Source organism: Salvelinus fontinalis, chromosome 40 (assembly GCF_029448725.1).
Source record: "Salvelinus fontinalis isolate EN_2023a chromosome 40, ASM2944872v1, whole genome shotgun sequence".
NCBI lineage: Eukaryota > Metazoa > Chordata > Actinopteri > Salmoniformes > Salmonidae > Salvelinus > Salvelinus fontinalis.
In genome coordinates this window covers 18,760,975-18,781,805 of record NC_074704.1, presented here as the reverse complement: position 1 = coordinate 18,781,805, position 20,831 = coordinate 18,760,975, and the positions used below count along the sequence as shown (strand labels likewise).

At 44.7% G+C, this 20,831-nt stretch overlaps 3 protein-coding genes and 1 pseudogene across 4 annotated transcripts in view; 1 reads left to right on the top strand and 3 right to left on the bottom strand.

Moving 5' to 3' along the window:
* LOC129839860 (potassium voltage-gated channel subfamily KQT member 5-like) overlaps positions 1–3,476 on the top strand; it is a 64,079-nt gene extending 60,603 nt beyond the window's left edge. Inside the window, exon 12 of the mRNA XM_055907553.1 lies at positions 154–3,476. Coding sequence (XP_055763528.1) covers positions 154–1,461 — 1,308 coding nt within the window. The 3' untranslated portion in view covers positions 1,462–3,476. The remainder of the gene's footprint in view (positions 1–153) is intronic.
* Positions 3,477–3,865: 389 nt separating this feature from the next.
* On the bottom strand, positions 3,866–8,232 carry LOC129839862 (elongation factor 1-alpha, somatic form-like; annotated as a pseudogene).
* Positions 8,233–9,294: 1,062 nt separating this feature from the next.
* Positions 9,295–16,332, bottom strand: LOC129839857 (NACHT, LRR and PYD domains-containing protein 12-like). Of its 2 annotated transcripts, XM_055907546.1 has the most exons (10): positions 16,206–16,332; positions 14,988–15,166; positions 13,108–14,817; positions 12,569–12,916; positions 12,223–12,390; positions 11,943–12,113; positions 11,454–11,627; positions 11,065–11,238; positions 10,787–10,960; positions 9,295–10,545 (listed from the first exon to the last, which is right to left on the bottom strand). In XM_055907546.1, the coding sequence occupies exons 2-10, from the start codon at positions 15,026–15,028 to the stop codon at positions 10,533–10,535; spliced, it is 2,973 nt and encodes a 990-aa protein (XP_055763521.1). In that variant the 5' UTR covers positions 15,029–15,166; positions 16,206–16,332; the 3' UTR covers positions 9,295–10,532. The 2 variants fall into 2 exon arrangements, with proteins under 2 accessions (XP_055763521.1, XP_055763520.1); XM_055907545.1 differs by having other exon boundaries at positions 14,988–16,332.
* Positions 16,333–19,083: 2,751 nt separating this feature from the next.
* Positions 19,084–20,748, bottom strand: LOC129839861 (uncharacterized). The gene is made up of 2 exons (XM_055907554.1): positions 19,549–20,748; positions 19,084–19,444 (listed from the first exon to the last, which is right to left on the bottom strand). The coding sequence occupies exons 1-2, from the start codon at positions 20,270–20,272 to the stop codon at positions 19,431–19,433; spliced, it is 738 nt and encodes a 245-aa protein (XP_055763529.1). The 5' UTR covers positions 20,273–20,748; the 3' UTR covers positions 19,084–19,430.
* Between the last annotated feature and the right edge of the window lie 83 nt (positions 20,749–20,831).

Below are 20,831 nucleotides of genomic sequence, written 5' to 3'. Positions count from 1 at the left end.
CGTATTATGGTTAAATGTGGTTACATGTTGTCTGTATTACCAATTATGTGAAAGTACTCTTTCTTTTGTGTAGCTAATATTAACCTTCATTTCTATTTTCCTCCCTCCCTTCCTTCCACCCTTCCTTCCTCCCTTCAATCCATCCCTCTCTAGGTCCAGTCCATTGAGTCGAAGCTAGACTCCCTGTTGGACATCTACCGGCATGTGCTACGTAAAGGCTCCTCCTCTGCCCTTACCCTCTCCTCCTTGCCCCTGTTTGAGCTGGAGCAGACCTCAGACTACCAGAGCTCTATCCTCTTCAAGGACCACTCCACCTGCTCTACTCAGGTCAGCAGCACCGGAGGTGGGCCAGGGATAGAGGGCCAAGGGGGATGCGTGACCCGCTCCTCCACCAACGCCTCAAACCTGTCCCGGGGACTTCACCTTATCCTGGCGCCGCCCACCGAGCTCAGCCTCAACCTCAACACTGGCACCATCTCGCCTTCTACCGGTGGGCCCCCGCCCTCCTCGTTCAGTCCGTCGCCCCTTCCTCAACATCACCACCATCGTCATCATCATACCCTGCCGGAAAGTGGGGAACCAGTCCATAGCGGAAGTTCTTCTCACTCACCTCCTATTCTTACTCCTAATTGTGTATCTGGAGGCGGGGGGTTTCCTACTCTGGCCAGGCCCCCACCACCTCCTCCCCAGCCCAGCCGGACAGTGGGTCACTCCAGGCCGGAGAGGGAGAGGGAGGTGAAGGTGGGCGACTTCTGTGGAAGCCCGGAGGAGAGGGAGGATGGTGATGTGTTAGGCCCAGAACAAGGCCTCAGAATCGGGAGGCTGGGGCAGTCAAGAGGGGGGTCCAGTGGTAACAGCAATGGCCGGCCCTGCAATGCCAAAGCAGAGGGCTCCTGGAGGAGACACACAAGCCTGGAGATGGAGCCCCTGGTACCCCTCTCTTCTGCTCTGGGAGGAGGAGGCAGCTGCTCCTCCGGCTCCAACCCCAGACAGGTGGACCGAAGCCTGGGCAAGTCCATGTCCGTCCAAGACCTGGGGCAGGGGGGGACGACCACCTCCATGGCCCTGGATAGCCACCACCATCCTAGCCTCAGCCTCTCGTCCCCCAGCCCCTGCAGCAGCGACTCCCCCACAGGCTCCCACAGTAGTCAGGACCCTGGGGGAGGGGGCGGCGGAGATGGCTGGGGGGAGGAGGACCTCTTTATCAGCGACAGGGATGTGGACGCCCTCGCTCTCCCCCCCGAGGCTCAAGGTGGAGCCTTTGGCTTTGACTTCCTGTCCCAGGGAACAGCCGACGCAACCTCTTACTCTTCAGAGCTACTGAGGACAGACCCGGGGCTTGGGGCGGGGTTAAGTGCTCTGGCGGGGTTCAATAGGAGCCTGCCGAGCGGGAACACGTCATCGCCCGCCTCAGTTGGGAGCACTGAGTCCCTGAGCATGCCGCACGTACGGCTAAAATAAGACACACCCCCGTGTCGTATGGACCAATCAAAGAACCTCACCTTATAGAGAAGCTCTTTATTCTATTTTTGGAGGGGTGAGGGGGAACAGGGAGGGACTATAATGGTTATTTCTGTTTATTTTTATGTTGATTCATTTGATAAAAAGCTAAGTATTTTTCATCCAAGTCGACGATACATGAACATATCATTGCATGAATTATTATTGAAGAAATCGAAACAAAGAAAATAAAAAAGTTAAAATAAAGAGAGAGAGCTGTATAAAAAGAGACTTTGATATATATATTATATATATCTAAAAAACAAGCAAAACTTGATCCTGAAAGACAGTGGGTTGATCTGTGATCTCGACTGCATGAGCACTGCATGTTTTCAACTTACCCATGTTACAACTTACCCATAAGTCATCATTCATTAACACAGGAAGTTGTTGATGCCTATAGGCCTTATGGCAAAACCCTTCTAGAAAACGTTTCCTTAATTTTAATACACATAATCATGTACAGTAAAAGTTAAAGTATGGGGCAAGTTAAATGCTTACATGAACCCAATATCATACTGTTATCCAAAGCTTCTGAGGCAGCCATCGTGAAATGAATGTTGCCTCAATACGACCAAGTTTTTCACCCACATCAGTTCCCTATAATAGTTTCTCATTTGAGTGACTATTGTGGACATACAATGGTACAAAACACCCCTCATTGTAATGATAGACTTGCCAAGTCCAGGTCAATACTAGTTTGAGGTAAATTGAATTCTGCCAACAGGTCACACACACACACTCCGGGTAGTTTACATACTATATAACCATTGTACACAAGCTGCTACACATAGTCCCGGGAAAGGAATAACTTCTAAAACAGGAGACGAATAGCTGCTAAAGCCATAGAAATAGAATTACTAGAATACGGTCCACCCATCATGACACCTTTGAATGGGGATGCCCGTTCTAGTACTTCTATGTCTAAAACACAGTTCAATTGCGCACCCTGAGGTGTTTTCCATCCGACGACCAAGGTATCCACATTATCAATGTGATTTCTTGAGATACCTGTGTATCTTCTCATTCAATTTTTTTTTTTTTTTGTTACTTATAACACAAGAGAGCAAAACACGAAGGGAGAAAATGTGCGAAAATATATTATGTTATCTGATTATGTGACCCTCTTTTAATTAAATGAAGATACTTGCAGTCTTATGGTTTGTCGAAATCACACTCACCGGCTGTAGTTCTTTTAATACATTATATTTTGAATGCTTATTAAATTGCTTAAACTGAAGTTGACATGCTGTAGAATGTATATAATGTTAATAATCTGTAAGTGATATTTTGCACACCCTGGCAAGCAGTGTGAGTGACATCATGGCTAATGCTAACAACTATTAACCCTTTTGACTTAAAGGGATAAGTCACTCAAATCACAAAATTACATTGTTTTTCTTACCCTTCAAGCAGTCTTTACAGGGTACCAAAATAAAATAAAATGTAATTTGGGTTGACTAACCTTTTAAGTGTTACAGATTCAGGTACAACAGGGTCATGTTCAATAGGGCACAATGTAGCAAAACATTTTGAAATGGAATGCAAAGATGACTCATTGGACACGCTCAACCTCAGGTAGTAGGCTACCTCATCGGTTTCAAAACGTTTTGTAACATTTTGTGCCTACTGAACAGGATCCTGTAAGGATTATTGGATGTTTCACCAAGGGGGTTGTTTCAAAGGAGAGAAGTCCATTCTAAACAACATGAAATTGTACGCTAAATCCAAAGCTCCAGTACACATACCATTGGAAACAGAAACATTAGCAGAAACATTTATGGTCAATTAAATCCTTATTGAAGGCTTTACCAGAATATGTGAAGTATAGAAAACATGCAGTACATAACATGGTGCCTTTCTTAGCGATATACTGTCCATTTCAACATGTTTATTGGCACCCAATGTGTGGGTTGTTGACCTTTTGTGCTGAAATGGTCACAGTTCATTTGTTTCATCCCTTGTATAAAAATAAAAGACTGATTTGGGCATTATTTATCCACATACAGACCATGTATTACCAAAGGAAAACTGCCATCATTGTGTCTCATACGATCATTATCCTAATTTATTTAAATGACGTGCACATACCTATACGATAGTAATAATTTCAGTTAGCTCCATCAAGCCTGTAATGTTATGAAAGATGCTCAAGAAACTTCTATTCTCCTACATCAATAAAAAAAAAAAAAAAAGGAAATTCAAGTGTGTTAGTGACATATTTACAGAAATGTTCTGTTAGCCTATGATCGTTGTGGTGTATGTTCTGTTCTGTAGTTGCGTGTTGACATCTGGTTATTACCTTGAAAACGATTTTTCAACTGTCAACCCATATTTAAATGACTGCGCACAAATGATGCACATGTGAGTTTGAACACGTTTTAATGTCTTTGATATAGATCAAGCTCACAGGTTGCATACAATAAGGTGTAGAGGGAACAGTATCGACAAAGTTTGAACAGTGCAAGGGAGCTTTTAAGCCAAGCAAGGCGCTATAATATGTTAGTATCTGATATTTTTTAAAGTGCATTGGAACATGCAGCCATAGGAAAACACAACACCATTTCAACATTTAACTTAAAAATGTTTGTACATTTCACTAACATTAACTAGCAGCTAGTTTAATGGAAACCAGCACTATCAATCAAATTTGAGGTTTAACTGAGTAAATATAATAGCACACATCTAGAGGAGCTATTTAAGTCGTCTTCCACTCAGTGTTTCCTAACCTCAAACAAGCAACCCAAAACATATAAAACAGAACACTTCCTTAATGAATATACCATGTCATTTTTTTCCTACGTCTGCTCTTGCGATGCATCGTGAGCATGGACCAGACTGACTGATGTGTAGGAGGGGGGGGGGGTTTACAGTGGTGGGCGCTAACGTCGCGAGACCAACACAACGTTCATTTGACCTTCTGGGCTGACTTGGTGACCTTGCCCGTGGACGGAGCCTTCTTCTCCACCGCCTTGATCACGCCCACCGCCACCGTCTGACGCATGTCACGCACCGCAAAGCGCCCTGGGAGGATGGAGAGAATGATCGAATGCGAGTCATACTTCTAATGACTTCATTATAAACGTATTTCAGTCTAATGCAGGCTTTATAGCACATGATACAATGCTATAGTTGATTTGAGATCAACTGTAGCACTTTGAAAATACTAAATGGAACATGTGATTAATATATATTACAAAGACGTACAGTACACATCTGTCCCCCAATAGGGATCTGGGTTGAGGGCAGACACACACACCACCTACCAAGTGGTGGGTACTCAGAGAAGCTCTCCACACACATGGGTTTCCCGGGGACCATGTCAGCGATGGCTGCGTCGCCAGACTTCAGGGCCTTGGGGTTGTCCTCCAGCTTCTTGCCCGAGCGCCGGTCAATCTTCTCCTTCAGCTCAGCGAACTTACAGGCGATGTGGGCCGCGTGGCAGTGCAGCACAGGGGCGTAGCCGGCACTGATCTGACCTGCGTGGTTCAGGATGATGACCTGAGGGAGGAGACACACACGTCATTTCTCTTCTATGTAACTCTATGCTATTTGTTTCCTGTTTAAACGGGGTAGTAAGTGATGTGTGAATTGGACAAAAACAGGAATCAGAACACAGCATGTTAATTGGTGTCTCGTAAGGACTCGTTTCAATCCAGACACACAATGTTCTCCACAGCTAACTCTCCTATCCAGACCTGTGCAGTGAAGTTGGCCGCCTCAATCGGCGGGTCGTTCTTACTGTCTCCAGCCACGTTCCCTCGCCGTATGTCTTTTACCGACACGTGGGCTTTAACGTCAAGAACGTTGTCTCCGGGCATGGCCTCGGTCAGCGCCTCGTGGTGCATCTCCACTGACTTGACCTACGTGGTCACATTGACGGGGGCAAAAGTCACCACCATGCCTGGCTTGATCACGCCCGTCTCCACCGGGACCGTGCCAATACCTGGGAGAGAGGGAGGTGAGGCATGAAATGTTTGAGGCAATCTTTCAAGTCTGAGGCCAGGATTGAATCCGATCTCACTTGTAGAAATTGTAACATTTAATGGCAATATTACCGCCTTCAAGGTAAACGCTGCAGATGTCAGCTTAATTGTAAATTCCAGGTAAATGTCAAGCGTGCTAGATCGCGGATCGAACGCAGCTCGGACTGAATCCCAGCACGAGTGCAAGGTATAACATCAACATAAAATGTAAGATCTGAAAAACAACTCAAAACCATTTGGCTTTAATTGCTGCACAATAGCCAAATTGACAAAATTGAAATTGACCCCCAAGCCACTGGCATAGCACCAGTAGCGGGGAGGCCTCACAAGCTCCTCTAACTCCCAGGGCCTCACCTCCTATCTTGTAGATGTCGTGTAGGGGCAGGCGGAGGGGTTTGTCTGTGGGGCGGGAGGGCGGCTGGATGGCGTCCAGGGCCTCCAGCAGGGTGGTTCCAGAGGCGTTGCTGTCCTTACGGGTGATCTTCCACCCTTTTAACCATGTCATCTCAAGGGAACAGACCAAATATTAGGAACAAGCGTAACTTAAGCGTTATGGCCTACATAAGTAATACGTATTAAGACACCTTGTAAAACAAACCACTTTTCATACCATATCAGTCATACTAATTGGGCAGTGTAATTCAGTGGCGTGCATGACTGCATCTGCAACTCTATAGTGTAATAAGGTTGCGTCCTAAGAATATAAAGTGTCCTGCCTTGGAAACAGATGAGGATAAAAGAAGAATACTAACGTTAGGGCTAGCCTGCAGCATATTGTCCCCATTCTAGCCAGAGATGGGAACAAAGGCCACCGTATCCGGGTTGTAACCAATCTTCTTAATATAGGTGCTGACTTCCTTCACAATCTCCTCATAGCGTTTCTGGCTGTAGTTGGGCTCGGTGGAGTCCATCTTGTTGACCCCTCCGATCAGCTGCTTGACCCCTAGGGTGTAGGCCAGAAGGGCGTGCATACGGGTTTGCCCATTATTGGAGATGCCCGCCTCGCCCACGCCCGCCGCCACGATGAGCACGGCACAGTCCGCCTGTGGCAGGCAGCAACCATGACGTTTAGTTTTGTATGCATTTGAAAGCAGTTTGAAAGCAGAAAGTGTTACATGAAGAAATAAGCAATTTCTTATTCCTTGTTTTAGTAAATGTAATTTTAAAATATGGTGTCGTTTATGGATTTCGTGAAATGACCGTTTGATTTTCAGAGTACCCAATGTAATCCTGGTCAAAGGTTTTGTTTTGTCAAAGTATAGAAGACATGTTTAATGTTTCATGCTCTTCCTTCTTCCAGTTTTGGGGCCCATACGTACCAACTAAGAAGGCCCTTGACTAAACTTTTAGTCAGGGTCCATGTTTAGTGACAGCTGGATACGGTAGTGTCTGCAGCCCATACCTGAGAGGTGCCAGTGATCATGTTCTTGATGAAGTCCCTGTGTCCCGGGGCATCGATAATGGTGACGTAGTACTTGCTGGTCTCAAACTTCCACAGGGAGATGTCGATGGTGATGCCTCACTCCCTCTCTGCCTTCAGCTTGTCCAGCACCCAGGCATACTTGAACGAGCCCTTCCCCATCTAAAGACAGACCAAAGAGACACCAAATCAGTGTCGAAAGTCTGTGCAGTTTGTGTCTCTTTCGTCTTTGTTATGTTAGAACAAAATCAAAAGAGACATTGAGAGGAAAGTAAGTCAATGCTCAGTTCAATGGTATGGATTCAAAGTGGAATCATACCATATCCCTGAAATACCGAGCTTGGTATAAAGTTTGACAATATACTCTAACATATCGATCATGTATAACAACAGGATAGACCTTAAATACATTCCGAGCACAGAGTGGTTTTGTTAAGTTACTTGTGTCAGGCCACCTCCATTTGGAGTGTGACTGTTTGAGGTTGTGGACAGGTGTCTTTTATACTGATAACAAGTTCAAACAGGTGCCATTAATACAGGTAATGAGTGGAGGACAGAGGAGCCTCTTAAAGAAGAAGTTACAGGTCTGTGAGAGCCAGAAATCTTGCTTGTTTGTAGGTGACCAAATACTTATTTTCCACCATAATTTGCAAATAAATTCATTACAAATCCTACAATGGGATTTTCTGGATTTTTTTTTCTCATTTTGTCTGTCATAGTTGAAGTGTACCTATGACGAACATTACAGGCCTCTCTCATCTTTTTAAGTGGGAGAACTTGCACAATTGGTGGCTGACTAAATACTTTTTTGCCCCACTGTACCTCAGCGGCCACCTTCTCAAACTTCTCAATGGTCCTCTTGTCGATGCCCCCACACGTGTAGATGAAGTGGCCTGTGGTGGTCGACTTGCCTGAGTCCACATGGCCGATCACCACGATGTTGATGTGAAGCTTCTCCTTGCCCATAGCTGTTCACTCAGGAAGACAATGGAGTAGATTGTGGCAAGAGGGGTCAACTAAGCTAGCCAAGTTATTAGGAATTTCAATGTCATTAACCGAGCAAAATGTATTACATTTTAGGGGGTATTAAGAAGACAAATATTTGTGAAATTGATTAATACTAGTGACTGAGTCCAGTATCCCTTTGCAATGCTTTGTTTAGTTGATAAGTCTGCTAAGCAACGAAGAAAGCTCACAACAGTTGGTAGATTATTGCATCACACAAACACCTCTTCTCCCTCGCACATCATAATTTCAGTCATCGAGAACAAATCACACCCCATAAGATCTCTCTGTTCCCTTCCCTGACAATGTGTATAAAGTTTCACTGAGTAGCTGTTATTTAACAACATAGCTGTTATTTTCCTTCCTGGTTCTCAAAGCCTACCCCACCATGTTCAAGATGACACTGGAGACTGGTGGTTGGGTGCAAACAGTATTTGGGACGTTTAATATTTCAAGAGGCAGTCACAGAAACAATGGCCAGTCAATCAATCAATATACCCCAGGTTACATTCCAAATGGCACCCTATTCCATATTTAGTGCACTGTGCCTTAAACAAGGAATTATACACTATAGCCTATAGGGAATAGGGTGCCATTTCTGACGACTACCAATTTTTCCTAGGTAACCCCTCCATACTCATATACTCCCCTAAACACCTGCTACAATTGACACTGAAATTGTTATTTTTTTACATAACATGGCTATTAACAAGATATCAAAGAAATACCATATGAACACATAAGGAACATTTATATTATGTTACAAAACCTAATGACAAAATAATGGTATTGTGGCCATCATGACATGTTTATTTACTCCTATGAAGCAATGAAAGACATTACCGGACATCAATAGGTAGGCTATTAAAAGACTATTAAAGTAGTACCTCCTCCTACCTAATTATGCCTTCTGATAGGATGGGGTCTGGTTTTGAAAATACTTTCAAACGCTAATACTCTTATTATTAAAACCATGGTTGGAATTGTAGCATTAAGATTTTGCCTTAGTTTTGCGAATATTGACGCCACTATCATGCATCTTGCTGGCTTGGTAACTAATTCGCGTTTTCCAAACACATAGGCTAAAGCGCCGGTTGATACCGAGATACGCCCGTATCGAGGTATTAAACTGCGCCGTGTTACCTTCGAGAGCAACCCCTCAAGTGTCAGCCGCGATGTTATTGTACTTTCCACATGGAGACTGTGTGCAATATATCCAAACCGACTGACTTGCATGACACTATTTCATCCAGCGTTACACCGACCTCGTCAGACCATTTCACAACACACATTTAAAAATGCAGACCATGGTTGGTTAATACTTTAGCTTATTGTATCGTACCTGGGTTTGTATAGACGCGCTCGCAAAAATTCGACCAGTAATTGTGTAGCAAAAGATGCTTTCTGGTTTATTATTAGGGAGCCAGTAGTGGGTGCTGCCGGTATTGGCTTCACATACGTCATTAGCTTAACCCCCCCCCGTGGAAAATTCGTGTTCTTCGCCACGAGGTGGTGGTGTACCATAAGCACAGAATCAGACCAAACCATCAATGTGTAACATTGTACCAATTTGTGCACATGAGACATGATTGTCAAACAGCTGTGAATTTGGTATACATTTACACACAAACACAATAACAGAACACACAAGCACCCTCAAACAGACATACTGTACATACCAGCAGCGGAGACAAATAGTAGAGAACTGTGTCCCTCACAATCACACTACTCTAAAGGTACTTGTTTAACTTGAAATACGGTATTAACCAGACTGTTGCAGTAAGTGCAAACAGATTTGGACACCGGACCTAAAACATATGACCATAGTTGAAAAGATTCTGAAGTTAAACCTCGCATTAGTAAATTATTTGTTCATGACCAATAGAAGTAGCTAGGTATATTTGGGTAAAATGTACATTGTACGCAACAACAGTAAATAAACCAAGAGTTGTACTACTGTATACATTTCCAAAACATTTTGTCATCTTAATAAAAAATACTTCCAAAGAGAAGTAAAATAGATTTTTTTTTGTTGAAAAACTAAAGCCTGCTACCAAGGGACTGTACCAGTGTTAAAAAGAAAACGTTGCATCATCCCTCAGAGACGCTATAACGTAACCTCACTCCCCCAAACTGCTAGCTTTTCGCTACCGTAGTTGGCTAAGACCTTGTCAAGAGGCTGGTCACGTGTGTTTGAGGAGCAGAGGCGCCCGTTACAAAGGCTATACATTCCATCGAGTACATACTGGCGTGCAAAACATACTGTAAAGCGTCTGCAAAGGTTAAATGAGTTGATACTGTAGCAAGACCAGAGGAACGGAGTTAGTAACCGTGTGTGTGTGTCATTTCAGCCTCACTATCTGTTCCTAGGTAAATACTCTCTGGTCTTCTGTTCAAGTGTGAGCAGCCAGGATACTGCAAGGCACTTTAAAAACGGTCAACAGTCCGTGTAGCAGTCCAGTTGATCCAAAGCACGTCGAGTGCTTACTGTTGAGCTAGTGTGTCGACTTGTCAGCCAATCGTTTCGTATCCTCACTCCAGAGTGTTCCCCATTAAGTAACTTCACTCCAGATTTGGGAAAAGGTCAAGCCAAGAACCACCTCCAGCGAGCAAGGCCACTCTCAATCGTTTATTCTGGAAAAAAGAACAACATTAACAAATGGACTAATGGTTCCATTGCACTAACGTAGGCCTACAGAGATGAAAACCGATTGGTAACATTTCTCAAAAAAGCTAAAGCAAAAGGGCAGCATATCTAGAGAATATCTTTCAAGTTCTAGAAACAAATAAAAATCTCCTGTCCCACATTTTACACCGTTTTGTATGGTAACATTAACAAGTCACTTTTCTGAGCTTTGATGGCACCAGGACTTACTCTAGAGTCTGTAGTTTGTAGTCTGGGTCATCCCTGATGCCGGAGAGAATTCTCAGTCCTTCTTCTCCCGTGTCGTTTCCCACCAGGCCTAGTTCTGTGATTTTGGAGCAGCTGGACTTCAGGGCTAAGGCTAGGGAGGAGCAGCCCTCTGCTGTGATCCCACAGCATCTCAGACTGGGGGGGACACACACATTCACTTCACCTTACTCAACAATGCATTAGAAATGCATTTTTGTGTAAATATGCTTAGAAGTATTAACACTTAACATGTTACTTACAACAGTCTCTCCAGTTTACAGGTTGTTGAGGTCAGTCCCGTGCAGAGCGTTTTTACACCGCTGTCTCCCAGTTCGTTTCCAGATAGATCCAGCTCTTTCAGGTTGGTGAGATTGGAGCGGAGAGCTTCGACCAGCTCCGGACAGCATAGCTCTGTCATCTTACAATCACTCAGTCTAGGTGCGTGTATGTGTGTGTGTGTGTGGGCAGGGGAGCAAATGTTGAACAAATACACACAGCATTAGTATGTCATGTGATTTGAGTATACTGTCCCTATAAAAAAAATCACACATGGTGCCTGTTGATGCCATTTCAATGTAAAAATATATCTAACAACTAAACTAATCAATGGTGGCCTTCTACAATTGTACAGTTTAATCGCAGTACTCACCGTAGGGTCTCCAGTGAGAAGCGTATAGTTTTGAGGAACCGGAAAAACGCGACAACATCTGAGTGGCCCAGGTGGTTCCTGCTGATATCCAGCTGTTTGAGGAAGGTGGGGCTGAAACTGAAACCTCCAGCCAGCCATCGACAGCCTCCAGACGTGAAGCCACAGCTCGCCAGACTGGAGAGAGAAGGGCAACACTCGTCAATGTCAAATCAATGATTCATTAATCAATGATTTTATTCTTCAATATGTATGTGTTGTATCCAAGGAGTTTGGAATAAGATAAGACAGCAAAAATACACATTTCCTAAACAAAACTGGACAAGTTTGAATGTACTATTCAGCTCATATGGCAGGCAAAGCAAAGCGGCAGCCAGCGGGCCAAATTCGGCCCATGAGTGATTTGTTTTTGAATCACCAAAATTGTCTAACTTGTTTTCATAGGGGTGTACATGGGATTAGGCACAACTCTCTGCGAGGTAGCTAGCTTACTTGAGTTTCTCCAGTTGACAGGCGGGCAGTCCGAAGGCGTTGCAGAGCATCTTGACCCCCTCGTCCTTCAGGTTGTTGTTGCTCAGGTTGAGCTCCCTCAGACTGGGGATGTTCACCAGACACCTAAACATGTTCTCACAGCATTTCTCAGTGAGCTGACAGCAGTACAACCTGGTGGTGGAGGGAAAATGTATGGTACATTTACTACAGTGAACATTCCACTTTAGAATCAGTGAGGTGGAATGTATGAGTGTACTACAATACTCCAGACAGTACTCACTCCAGTTTGTATATCTGGGTTGACTTCAGTATGTCCATGAGCAGCTTCACCCCCCGGTCTCCCAGGTCATTCATGCTGACGTCTAGCTCTCGCAGGTGTCTGGGGTTGTCTATCAGCAACACCACCAGAGCGCTACTCAGCTCCAGGCCCAGCTTGCAGTTTGAGAGCCTAACGAAGATTACAATCAAATTTGAAGACAACTATTTCCTTACAGAGGGGAACTTCATTTGCATCAAGTCACAATATTAACGCGAAGGAGAATTTAATTTAATTATATTACAAGTGGGGGTAAAGCAAGCCTAGACAAAATCAGAACAGGTTCCGTGGACATATACTCAATACTCACTTCAGGATCTTCAGTTCGCACTTAACAACCTTTAGTCCGTCAACGAGATGAAACACCCCCAATTCTCCCGGTTCGTTGCCACTCAGATCCAGCTCTCGCAGGTGCGACGGGTTGGATTTGAGAGCTTTGGCCAGAGCTGCAAAGCCATTCTGTTTCACCCTGCAGCCGGACAGTTTCAGTCTCTCCAGTCGGCAGTGTGGCTTGGCCAAGCCGGCCGCCAACAGCTGCACTCCGGAGTCCTTCAGCGTGTTGAAACTCAGGTCCAGAGTTTTCACATTGGACACCTTTGAGGTGAGCGCCGAGGCCAGACATTCACAGGATTTCTCTGTCAGGTTGTGATACGACAGTCTGGTCGGAAGGAGGGTTTATTGAATCAAGAAGCACATTAGAAGTCATACTAGTAGCCACTTGAACCACCAAAACTGTAAGACGAGCCCAACAAACTTGAATTACCACTTTTTATGACAATTATCTTGTGCGTTACCGACATGTCATATAGATATGTAATAGCTGATATTGTTAAATGACCAAGTACTTACGTGGCGGTGTGGGAAGCTTTGATCACTGGCAGCATCCTCAGAAGTTCCTCATCTCCTCTGTTGTCTACATCCAACCCAAGCATGTCTATCGACCCAGACAACGATGCCAAAAAGAGAGTGACCAGGTCGGACCAATGTGCACGTGGGTATTTGGCATCTGGGGGGATTCCCGTCTTGAGAAAGAGCAAACTATCGTTGTCTAGAGAGTAGTCATTCAGTTCCCTCAGGCAGTTCAGCAGGTTGAGGGTCCTCGCCGAAGTGGGATTCTCCAAGACCTTCTTCTTGATGTACACTAACATTTCCGGAAGGGCAGTAGACGGGGTGAAGCCAGCCTCGGAGAACATCTGGTTAAAGTTCTGCGCAATGCCGAGGAGGAAGCGAAGGAAGAGGTCCATATGTCCGGTCTTGCTCCGCAAAGTCATGTCAACCGCGCTCTTGAGTTGGGTGGCATCTCCAAAAAACCAGAGAGTTCTCTCAATCTGGGTTTTCCGGTTGACAGCCATGTTTTCGTCTTGGCTGCCAACAGATTGAAGAAACCGCATTGCGGCAAAGAACTCCTGAATGGTGGTATGCCCAAAGTAGTAGATCTTCTTTTGGTGCAGCCCAATATCCTCCCTGAAGATGGGTATATTCACTTTTGCGTACACAGCTGCCACTTGGACATCTATGTTGCACTCTCGTAGGTCTTCCTCGTAGAAAACCGTGTTGCCTTTTACCAACTGCTTAAAGGCTAGTTCCCCCAATTCATCAACTATATTTACATTGTGGTTCCCTATTTGTAACAGGATGAGTAGGTCGTTAAATAATGGAGTTAGTGCGACAGGTTCAAAAGCTTTGTCGGGTACATATGTCTGTTTCTCGAGTATTGACGCTGAGATTGAACAGATAAAAGGTATCTGGCACAAGTTGTAGAGGCCCTTCGAGTTCTTCAAGTAGGTGATAACTGCTTTGGCCTGGTTCTTGTCATTGATTGCTCTCGTGAAGAACTCCTCTTTCTGGGAGTCGGTGAAGCCTTCGATTTCTGACATTCTGTCGATGTATTGAAGAGGGATGCGATGGACTGCTGCGGGTCTGGATGTAATCCATATGTGAGCGGCGGAGGGAAGTAGATTACCGTTAATTAGGTTTGTCAGCAGTGCCGGCACGGAGGAGGGCTCTGTGAGATCGGTCACTATCGGGCTGTTCTTGAAGTCGAGAGGACGTCGGAATTCATCCAGCCCGTCAAGAAAGAACCCAACTCTGCAGTTGTCCAAGTTGGAAATTCCAGGTTCTTTCAATTCTGGGAAAAACTCGTAAAGAAGTTCAATCAGACTTAGTCTCTCCTTCAGCAAATTCAGCTCCCGGAAAGGAAGGGGAAATATGAGTTGGACTTCCTGGTCTCCTTTTCCCTCTGCCCAGTTAAGAATCATCATCCGCACCTGGCTAGATTTGCCAATACCAGAGATGCCCTTTGTCAGAGCTGTTCTGATAGGCTCATCGACTTCTGAGTTTAGGAATACACATGTTCCTTGATGTCTTCTCCTGTAGCCTGGCTCAGATAGAATATACTCATGTTGGTTCTCCTCACTATTTTTACTAGCTTGATACTGGAGATCACAATGTATATAAAATGGATGCTCAGTTTTCCCCCCTGGAGGACTTTGGTACTTCTTCTTCAGGATGGCTTTTAACTTATTGCGGAGTTTTCCCACATGGGAGGCAGAGACTTTCCTGTCAAGTTGGCAAATAAAAGTATATCTTATTTTTCTACGTGCAATATAAAATACTAACGCTTCAATGAACATGCCCTACTGTGTATTCAAAATGACACATACATTTTCAATAGACTCATTTTGATCTGGTCCTCTGTTCTTACTGTGTGGTGAATATGATTATCTTACCTCTGTTCATTCAATCGTTTTTTCCCCCCAGGGCAAAACATTTCCCTGGATTCAGAGGAGGTAGATCTGTTACTACCAACGTTTGTGTCCCTCCAATTTCTCCAGAGACAGAATCTGTGTAGAATGCTGTAAGACAGGCTAGCTGGTCCCTCATGTGATGATGCCTGCAGGAGGTCACACTACCAACCAACCATTGACCCGTAAAACACACAGAATATTGTGATTAGCAATAGTGGTACTGTCTGTATGTAGGTACACTATATCAGTAATGTACTGCCATTACTCCCTAAATTGCACTGCCTCTCATATGGGAAATTATTCATTAACATGTTAAACCACAAATGATTCTAGCTAAGATTTCCACCTCAGCTTCTCATTGGTAACATGGGTATGTGTTTGTGTTAACATTACACTCCTTGTACTCCGTGACATATGCCAAACAGTTTGGCATGACAAGGAGTGGCATGATGGCACAAACAGACTGGCACCCTGGCTAGCTCATCGGTCGTGCTTTCAAACCTTGATTTTTGTTTGTTGAATTTTACCTTGTGAAATTAAGGCAACAGTCTTAACTAGCTAGCCATTGTAGCTGGCTATACATTGTTTTAGTCATTTAAATATCAGCTAGGTACAGCTAGGTACCTAGCCAAGTTAGTAAGTGCCTTGGCTTGTGCGAGCCAGAACGTCTCATAGGCTCCTGCCCTAACTCCTGTTTCTGTAGCGCGGGGCAGCTTGGACAGGACGCTAGTCTATCGCAGGGCCTTACCCACAACTATCTCCTTAATATTGAGTGCCAAGCAGAGATGCATCAAGTCCCATTTTTACAATCTTTGATATGACTCTGCCAGGGTTTGAACTCACAACCGTCCAATCTCAGGGTGGATACTAAACACAAGGCCACTGCGTTAGCCAAGTTTGAGGACTGATCAAATCATTTGCTAACTTTAGGGATGGTATCATGGTCGATGTGGCATGTGTAGCTAACTAGCTGGTATAGCTAAATAGCTAACGAAACACCGAATCTGCTTTAGGTTAACTCCAGGTCCTATTAGGAATCTGTCTGGGCTAGAGGCCTAAACTCAACTCCATACCTAACGTTAAAAGCTACAGTAAATGACTACGACAATGTACAGGCTAGCATACATAACATTCCACTTCTCTTTGTTGTAAATTACAAACAACCACCGAACTAATGCAATTCCATAGTTATGTACTTACATGCTTGCTTTTCTCCGTCTTATTCCATTTCACTAATTCGTCTCGATAAAATCATGTTTTTGAGATTGCGCAAAGGGGGAGCAGTACAGAAGCAGCCTTTCTTCTTCTTCTTCTTCTTCTTCTTCTTCTTCTTCTTCTTCTATGATATCATGACGGTCCGCAAACAATCGTTTTCGCGCATGCCGCCACCTACTGTGCTGCAATGTACGATCAATCATGATCTGCCCAATTCTGTACTACCATGAAACTAAAATTAAAAACCAAGTGAATCCCTAACTTCTACCATACCCTTCCACCTCCCCCAAAACCCCCTACCCAACCCCATTAAACTTGATCTATATCATGCTGAAACACTCCACCCTTAGAATTGTTCAGCATGTCAACAACCATTTCAACAGTAACATCTGTTACCCCCAATATCTCTGGCATCTCTCCTTTCCACAACCCGAGTCGTATTGATACCTTACCAATAAAAACTATGAAGTCATCTTTAGTCATTATCAAAGTGTCCTTTGACACCGCACATTCATGATCACAAGATTTCTTAACAAGCTTCCAAACCATGCCTGGACCATCATAAACACCAGCCCAGACAGTAGGTCCACTTACTACAGGTACATCCATGTCAGCTCCATCAGTCTGCACTGTAGTTCTACCAATCAGTTTTTCGGCCTCTGCATATGATACATCATGACTGATCCCATATCTCTGAGCCTCTCTAGCCTCTCTCTGTGCTTGGCATCCATCAAATGCTGCACTGTGTTCTCCCCCACAATTCAGCGTTTAACCTTCACATTGCTTCCACATTCACTGTAATCATGTGCCCCTCCACACTCGGTACATATTTTCTTCCTTTACACTGAGCAGCTACATGTCCCATTATTTGGCATTTATAACACTGCAGTGCATATGGGACAAATGCTTTAACGTTGAAACTAAGGAATCCTATCTGTACTTTTCCCGGCAAGACTTTCTCAAACCTCAGCATCCCATATGAGCTCCTAGCTGATAAGCTTCCTACTGATCCTTTTTTTGGCCCCAATCACTCTTCCTCCCTTCACATTTTCTTTAATATCATCTGTGGACATAGATATTGGGACTCCAGTTGTGACTCCCCTCAATCTAGCATATGCACCAGGGACATGGCTTTTAATCTTCTTCCCATTAAGCTTTTCCTTTTTCTAAATATTCTCTTGCTGAGCCTGGCTCCCACGCAATATTAACAATCTACCATTTCCAACTAACCGAGCTAATTTCACTTCACCTACCTCTTTCTCTACGGCATTAGTTAGTCGGATAGGGTGTAAGTGAGGCCCTGTGGTCTCATCAAACACTATCACCACTTTCCACATCACTGCGCTTGATTCCTACCTTGGCCCTCTTAATGCTTTCTTTACTAGACGCTGCACTGCTTTCTGTATCATGATTTCTCTTCTTCCTATGTCTTTCCACTACCGACCATTCTGGTCCTTGACCCTCGTCCTCCCGCCCCATAGAATCAGAACTGGCACGCATATTGTTCGCGTACCAGCACAGCTTTTGCTTCACCAACTTTTTCTCAATTGCCTCCATTTCGTCAGCACTACTCGCCGCCATTTCCCATTCCCCGTACTATGGATCAACTCTACACGCTTCACCAATCAAGGAACCTCATGAAAACAACGGCCACAACTCAACCTCCCACGGGATAGAGCTGCCTTTCCATCCGCCAAGCAGCCGCAGCCTCTTCAGGTTGCATTGCCCAGTTCCCGAAGCCAGAGACTCTCTGTCAAAATAAACACCCCAAACCTCCCACTCAAGGATTTGATTAGTCAGAGTGTAGTTTCTGTGCACCTATCTGTTGGAATGTAGCCAGACATTCTTACCGGAGTTAACCTGAGTTGTTGCTAAGACTATGTAGGCTTATAGGTCGTATGATGGTCATGGAAAATACATATTTGTTGAACAATTAAAATCTATCAATTAAATTAAAACACTGTAATTCAAATAATCGCATTCAGTGTACTGATGATGTGATTTTAGGCAGGCATTCTAAAAGCTTAGCCTAGGTAGCCTATACCAGAGGCGTCACCGCAGGACCCAGAGTGGGGTGGTGAAAAAAACATCTGGGGCCCATAGTTTTTCCTGATTTGCGAACCTAGCCAGGTAAAACTCTGGAACTTCTGACGTGATGAATCTAAAAAGGTTTACTATGGGCTATGATGGGACCCGAGTTTTTTTATGCAGCTCACATATATATATTTTTTTTTTATTTTATTCCTGGAAAAACTCCTGGACTTGGGGGGATGAAACCCCTTTCAAAGTCCAGCAAACATGTACTTCATATGAATTATATTTTAAAGAAGGACTGGGGGTTTCCTATACACAGAGAAAACAACTTGAGCTTGCAAATGTCGCCTCCCCACACGTTTTCCGGTGACCCTGTCATAGGCCATGCTGCTTGACTGCATATAGAGTTTTAGACCTTTATAAGAGCCTAGGTTGTTTTGTTTTAATTGAGGGAAAGAAACACCAAAATGTAAATGGTAATTCCATTTTATCTGTAGATTTTAGCGAAAAGAACGATACAGAATGATGTTAGTCTAAGTAACCTAGTAGGCTATAGGTGTTCCAAAATACACACTGTCAACGGGGCTAAATAGGCCTAGAGTCAGCTCAATGAAGTGTACAACGAGCAAATGTAAAACGATAACGATATTATAAAATAGTATAACAAGCATATAACACGTGTCAGTCGTATAAACAGCCTGTACCGGTGTCAATCATTAATGAACCCGTTGTGGCCTCTCTCGGGCATGTGCGCCTTTACGCTTAGCAGCAGTTATTCCGTTAAACAGAAGACTCTCTTACAGTAACATGGCATGACATTCAACACAAATCTTCGACAAATCTTTATTCTGGAATTAGCACTTTCCGCAGACAAATCGCTTCCCGCAGAAGTCGCAGTTTTCTTCCCGCGTGCATCCGTCCACTGTGTGCTTCTTCTCGGAGAGCGGTGGTGCGTCATTTGGCACATCGTGCGCTGCTGCCTTGCCCCTGGCGCTCACGTGGTTCTCACGAAGCGCCAATGCCAACTGCATGATGAAATCTCTCCTCGGGATTGTCTTACCGGTGCACAGGGTGAACAAAACGCGCGCGTTGATAGCAGCCAGGTCAAGCAGGTTGTAGAATACGGCAACAGGCCAGCGGCGAGTACCCCCTTTCACCGTGAACTGTCTGGCCATCTTATCCACACCAACCTGAAATAGAATACAATACCTTAGAATTATTTTGCTACAACAGAAGAGCGCCGTGCATGGCTGCTGTATGCCAAGATGCGTAATAACCTAACGTTATAACATACCTTTGTGTTGTTTTTGTGCGTCAGGGTCTCTGGTTCTCTTTGTGTCCCCGGCAATGGCAACTGTCGGATGCATAGTACTCAGGATACAGACGTTCTCTCTTGGCATACATCTGTAAACCGTAAGTGTTGCTTTGTGGTGCCTCAGCACCGCTGTGGAGAACAGCTCTGCTTGTGACTGGTTGCATGCAGATGGAAGCAGCTCCTGTCTTGTCTTATTCACCACCCCCACCAGGCTTGTGTTCTTGTCAATCAACTTATTTGCCAATGGCAGTGATGTGAATATCTCGTCTGTGTTTACATTCCTACCCTCGCCAAGGTAAGGTTCTACAAGCCTCAGCACCACATTTTCAGGATGCTGAGATTCATCTTTCCCCAGATATGGAAAGACATTCAGCACGTACTTGCTGTCGACGTCAGCTGCAAACCGAAACCTAATGCCCCACTTGTCTTGCTTGTAGGGGATGTACTGCGTAAAGCTGCACTTAGCGTTTGCGGGGAACCATTGCTCCTTAACGGTAATGTTCACTTCCGGCTTGTAAGAGGAAACACAGTTCTGTACAAACGTTCCCCACACTTCTGATACCAGGGTGATCTCTCTGAAGCGGTTCCGTGGTATCAACCCATATGTTTCGTTCCAGGAGCTCTCCAAAGGCGTGTTCATTCCGTCGTACAGTCCTCGGACGTATAGGAGCGTAATGAACGCTTCCAGCTTATCCACAGACATGTCCCACGTCGTCTCCTTTCGCCTGGCGCGCCTCAGCTACAGTACAGTCCTCGATGTGCTGCAACATCTGCATGTCACAAACAATGAAAACTGTCGAATTTTCTGTCGATTCTGCCTTTGACGTAAGGTGTAGGGCCCGATTCCAATGGCGTGCCATTCTGTGCTGATAATCGACCTGTAGCGTTGTCAACTCGCTGTTTTATCCAAACCGTGCCGTCCTTCCCCTTCTCCTCTCGCTCCATCTGAGTTGTTGACACCTGCATGGTGGGCATCGTTCGGGCTCTCTTGCGCCGAAGCTGAGGCAGATCAGGCTCATAATCAGAATCGCAGCCAGCATCGTTTTCTATTGAAGAATTCCCACATTCGTCATCATAGTCGATCTCAGCATTAAGTTCCTCCCCTCCATCTGACTCCATTCGATCCAAATCTCGTCGCGTTATCAGCGCTTCTATCACCTCAATTCGCGGTCTTGCCATTGTAGCCTATGAATTCCGCACGCTTCCGCTTCCAGGTCACCTCGTTCTCTTCTCCCACTGGAGGCTCTTCTCAAAAGCATGTC

Bases quoted from the DNA above. Each gene is read 5' to 3' on its own strand.
- LOC129839861 (XM_055907554.1), bottom strand. From the start codon at position 20,272: ATGTCTGTGGATAAGCTGGAAGCGTTCATTACGCTCCTATACGTCCGA.
- LOC129839857 (XM_055907545.1), bottom strand. From the start codon at position 15,028: ATGTTTTGCCCTGGGGGGAAAAAACGATTGAATGAACAGAG. The intron at 12,114-12,222 runs GTGAGTACTGTC...CTCCACCACCAG, and splicing joins ACCCAGATATACAAACTGGA to GTTGTACTGCTGTCAGCTCA. The intron at 11,239-11,453 runs GTGAGTACTGCG...ACACGCACCTAG, and splicing joins TTCTCACTGGAGACCCTACG to ACTGAGTGATTGTAAGATGA.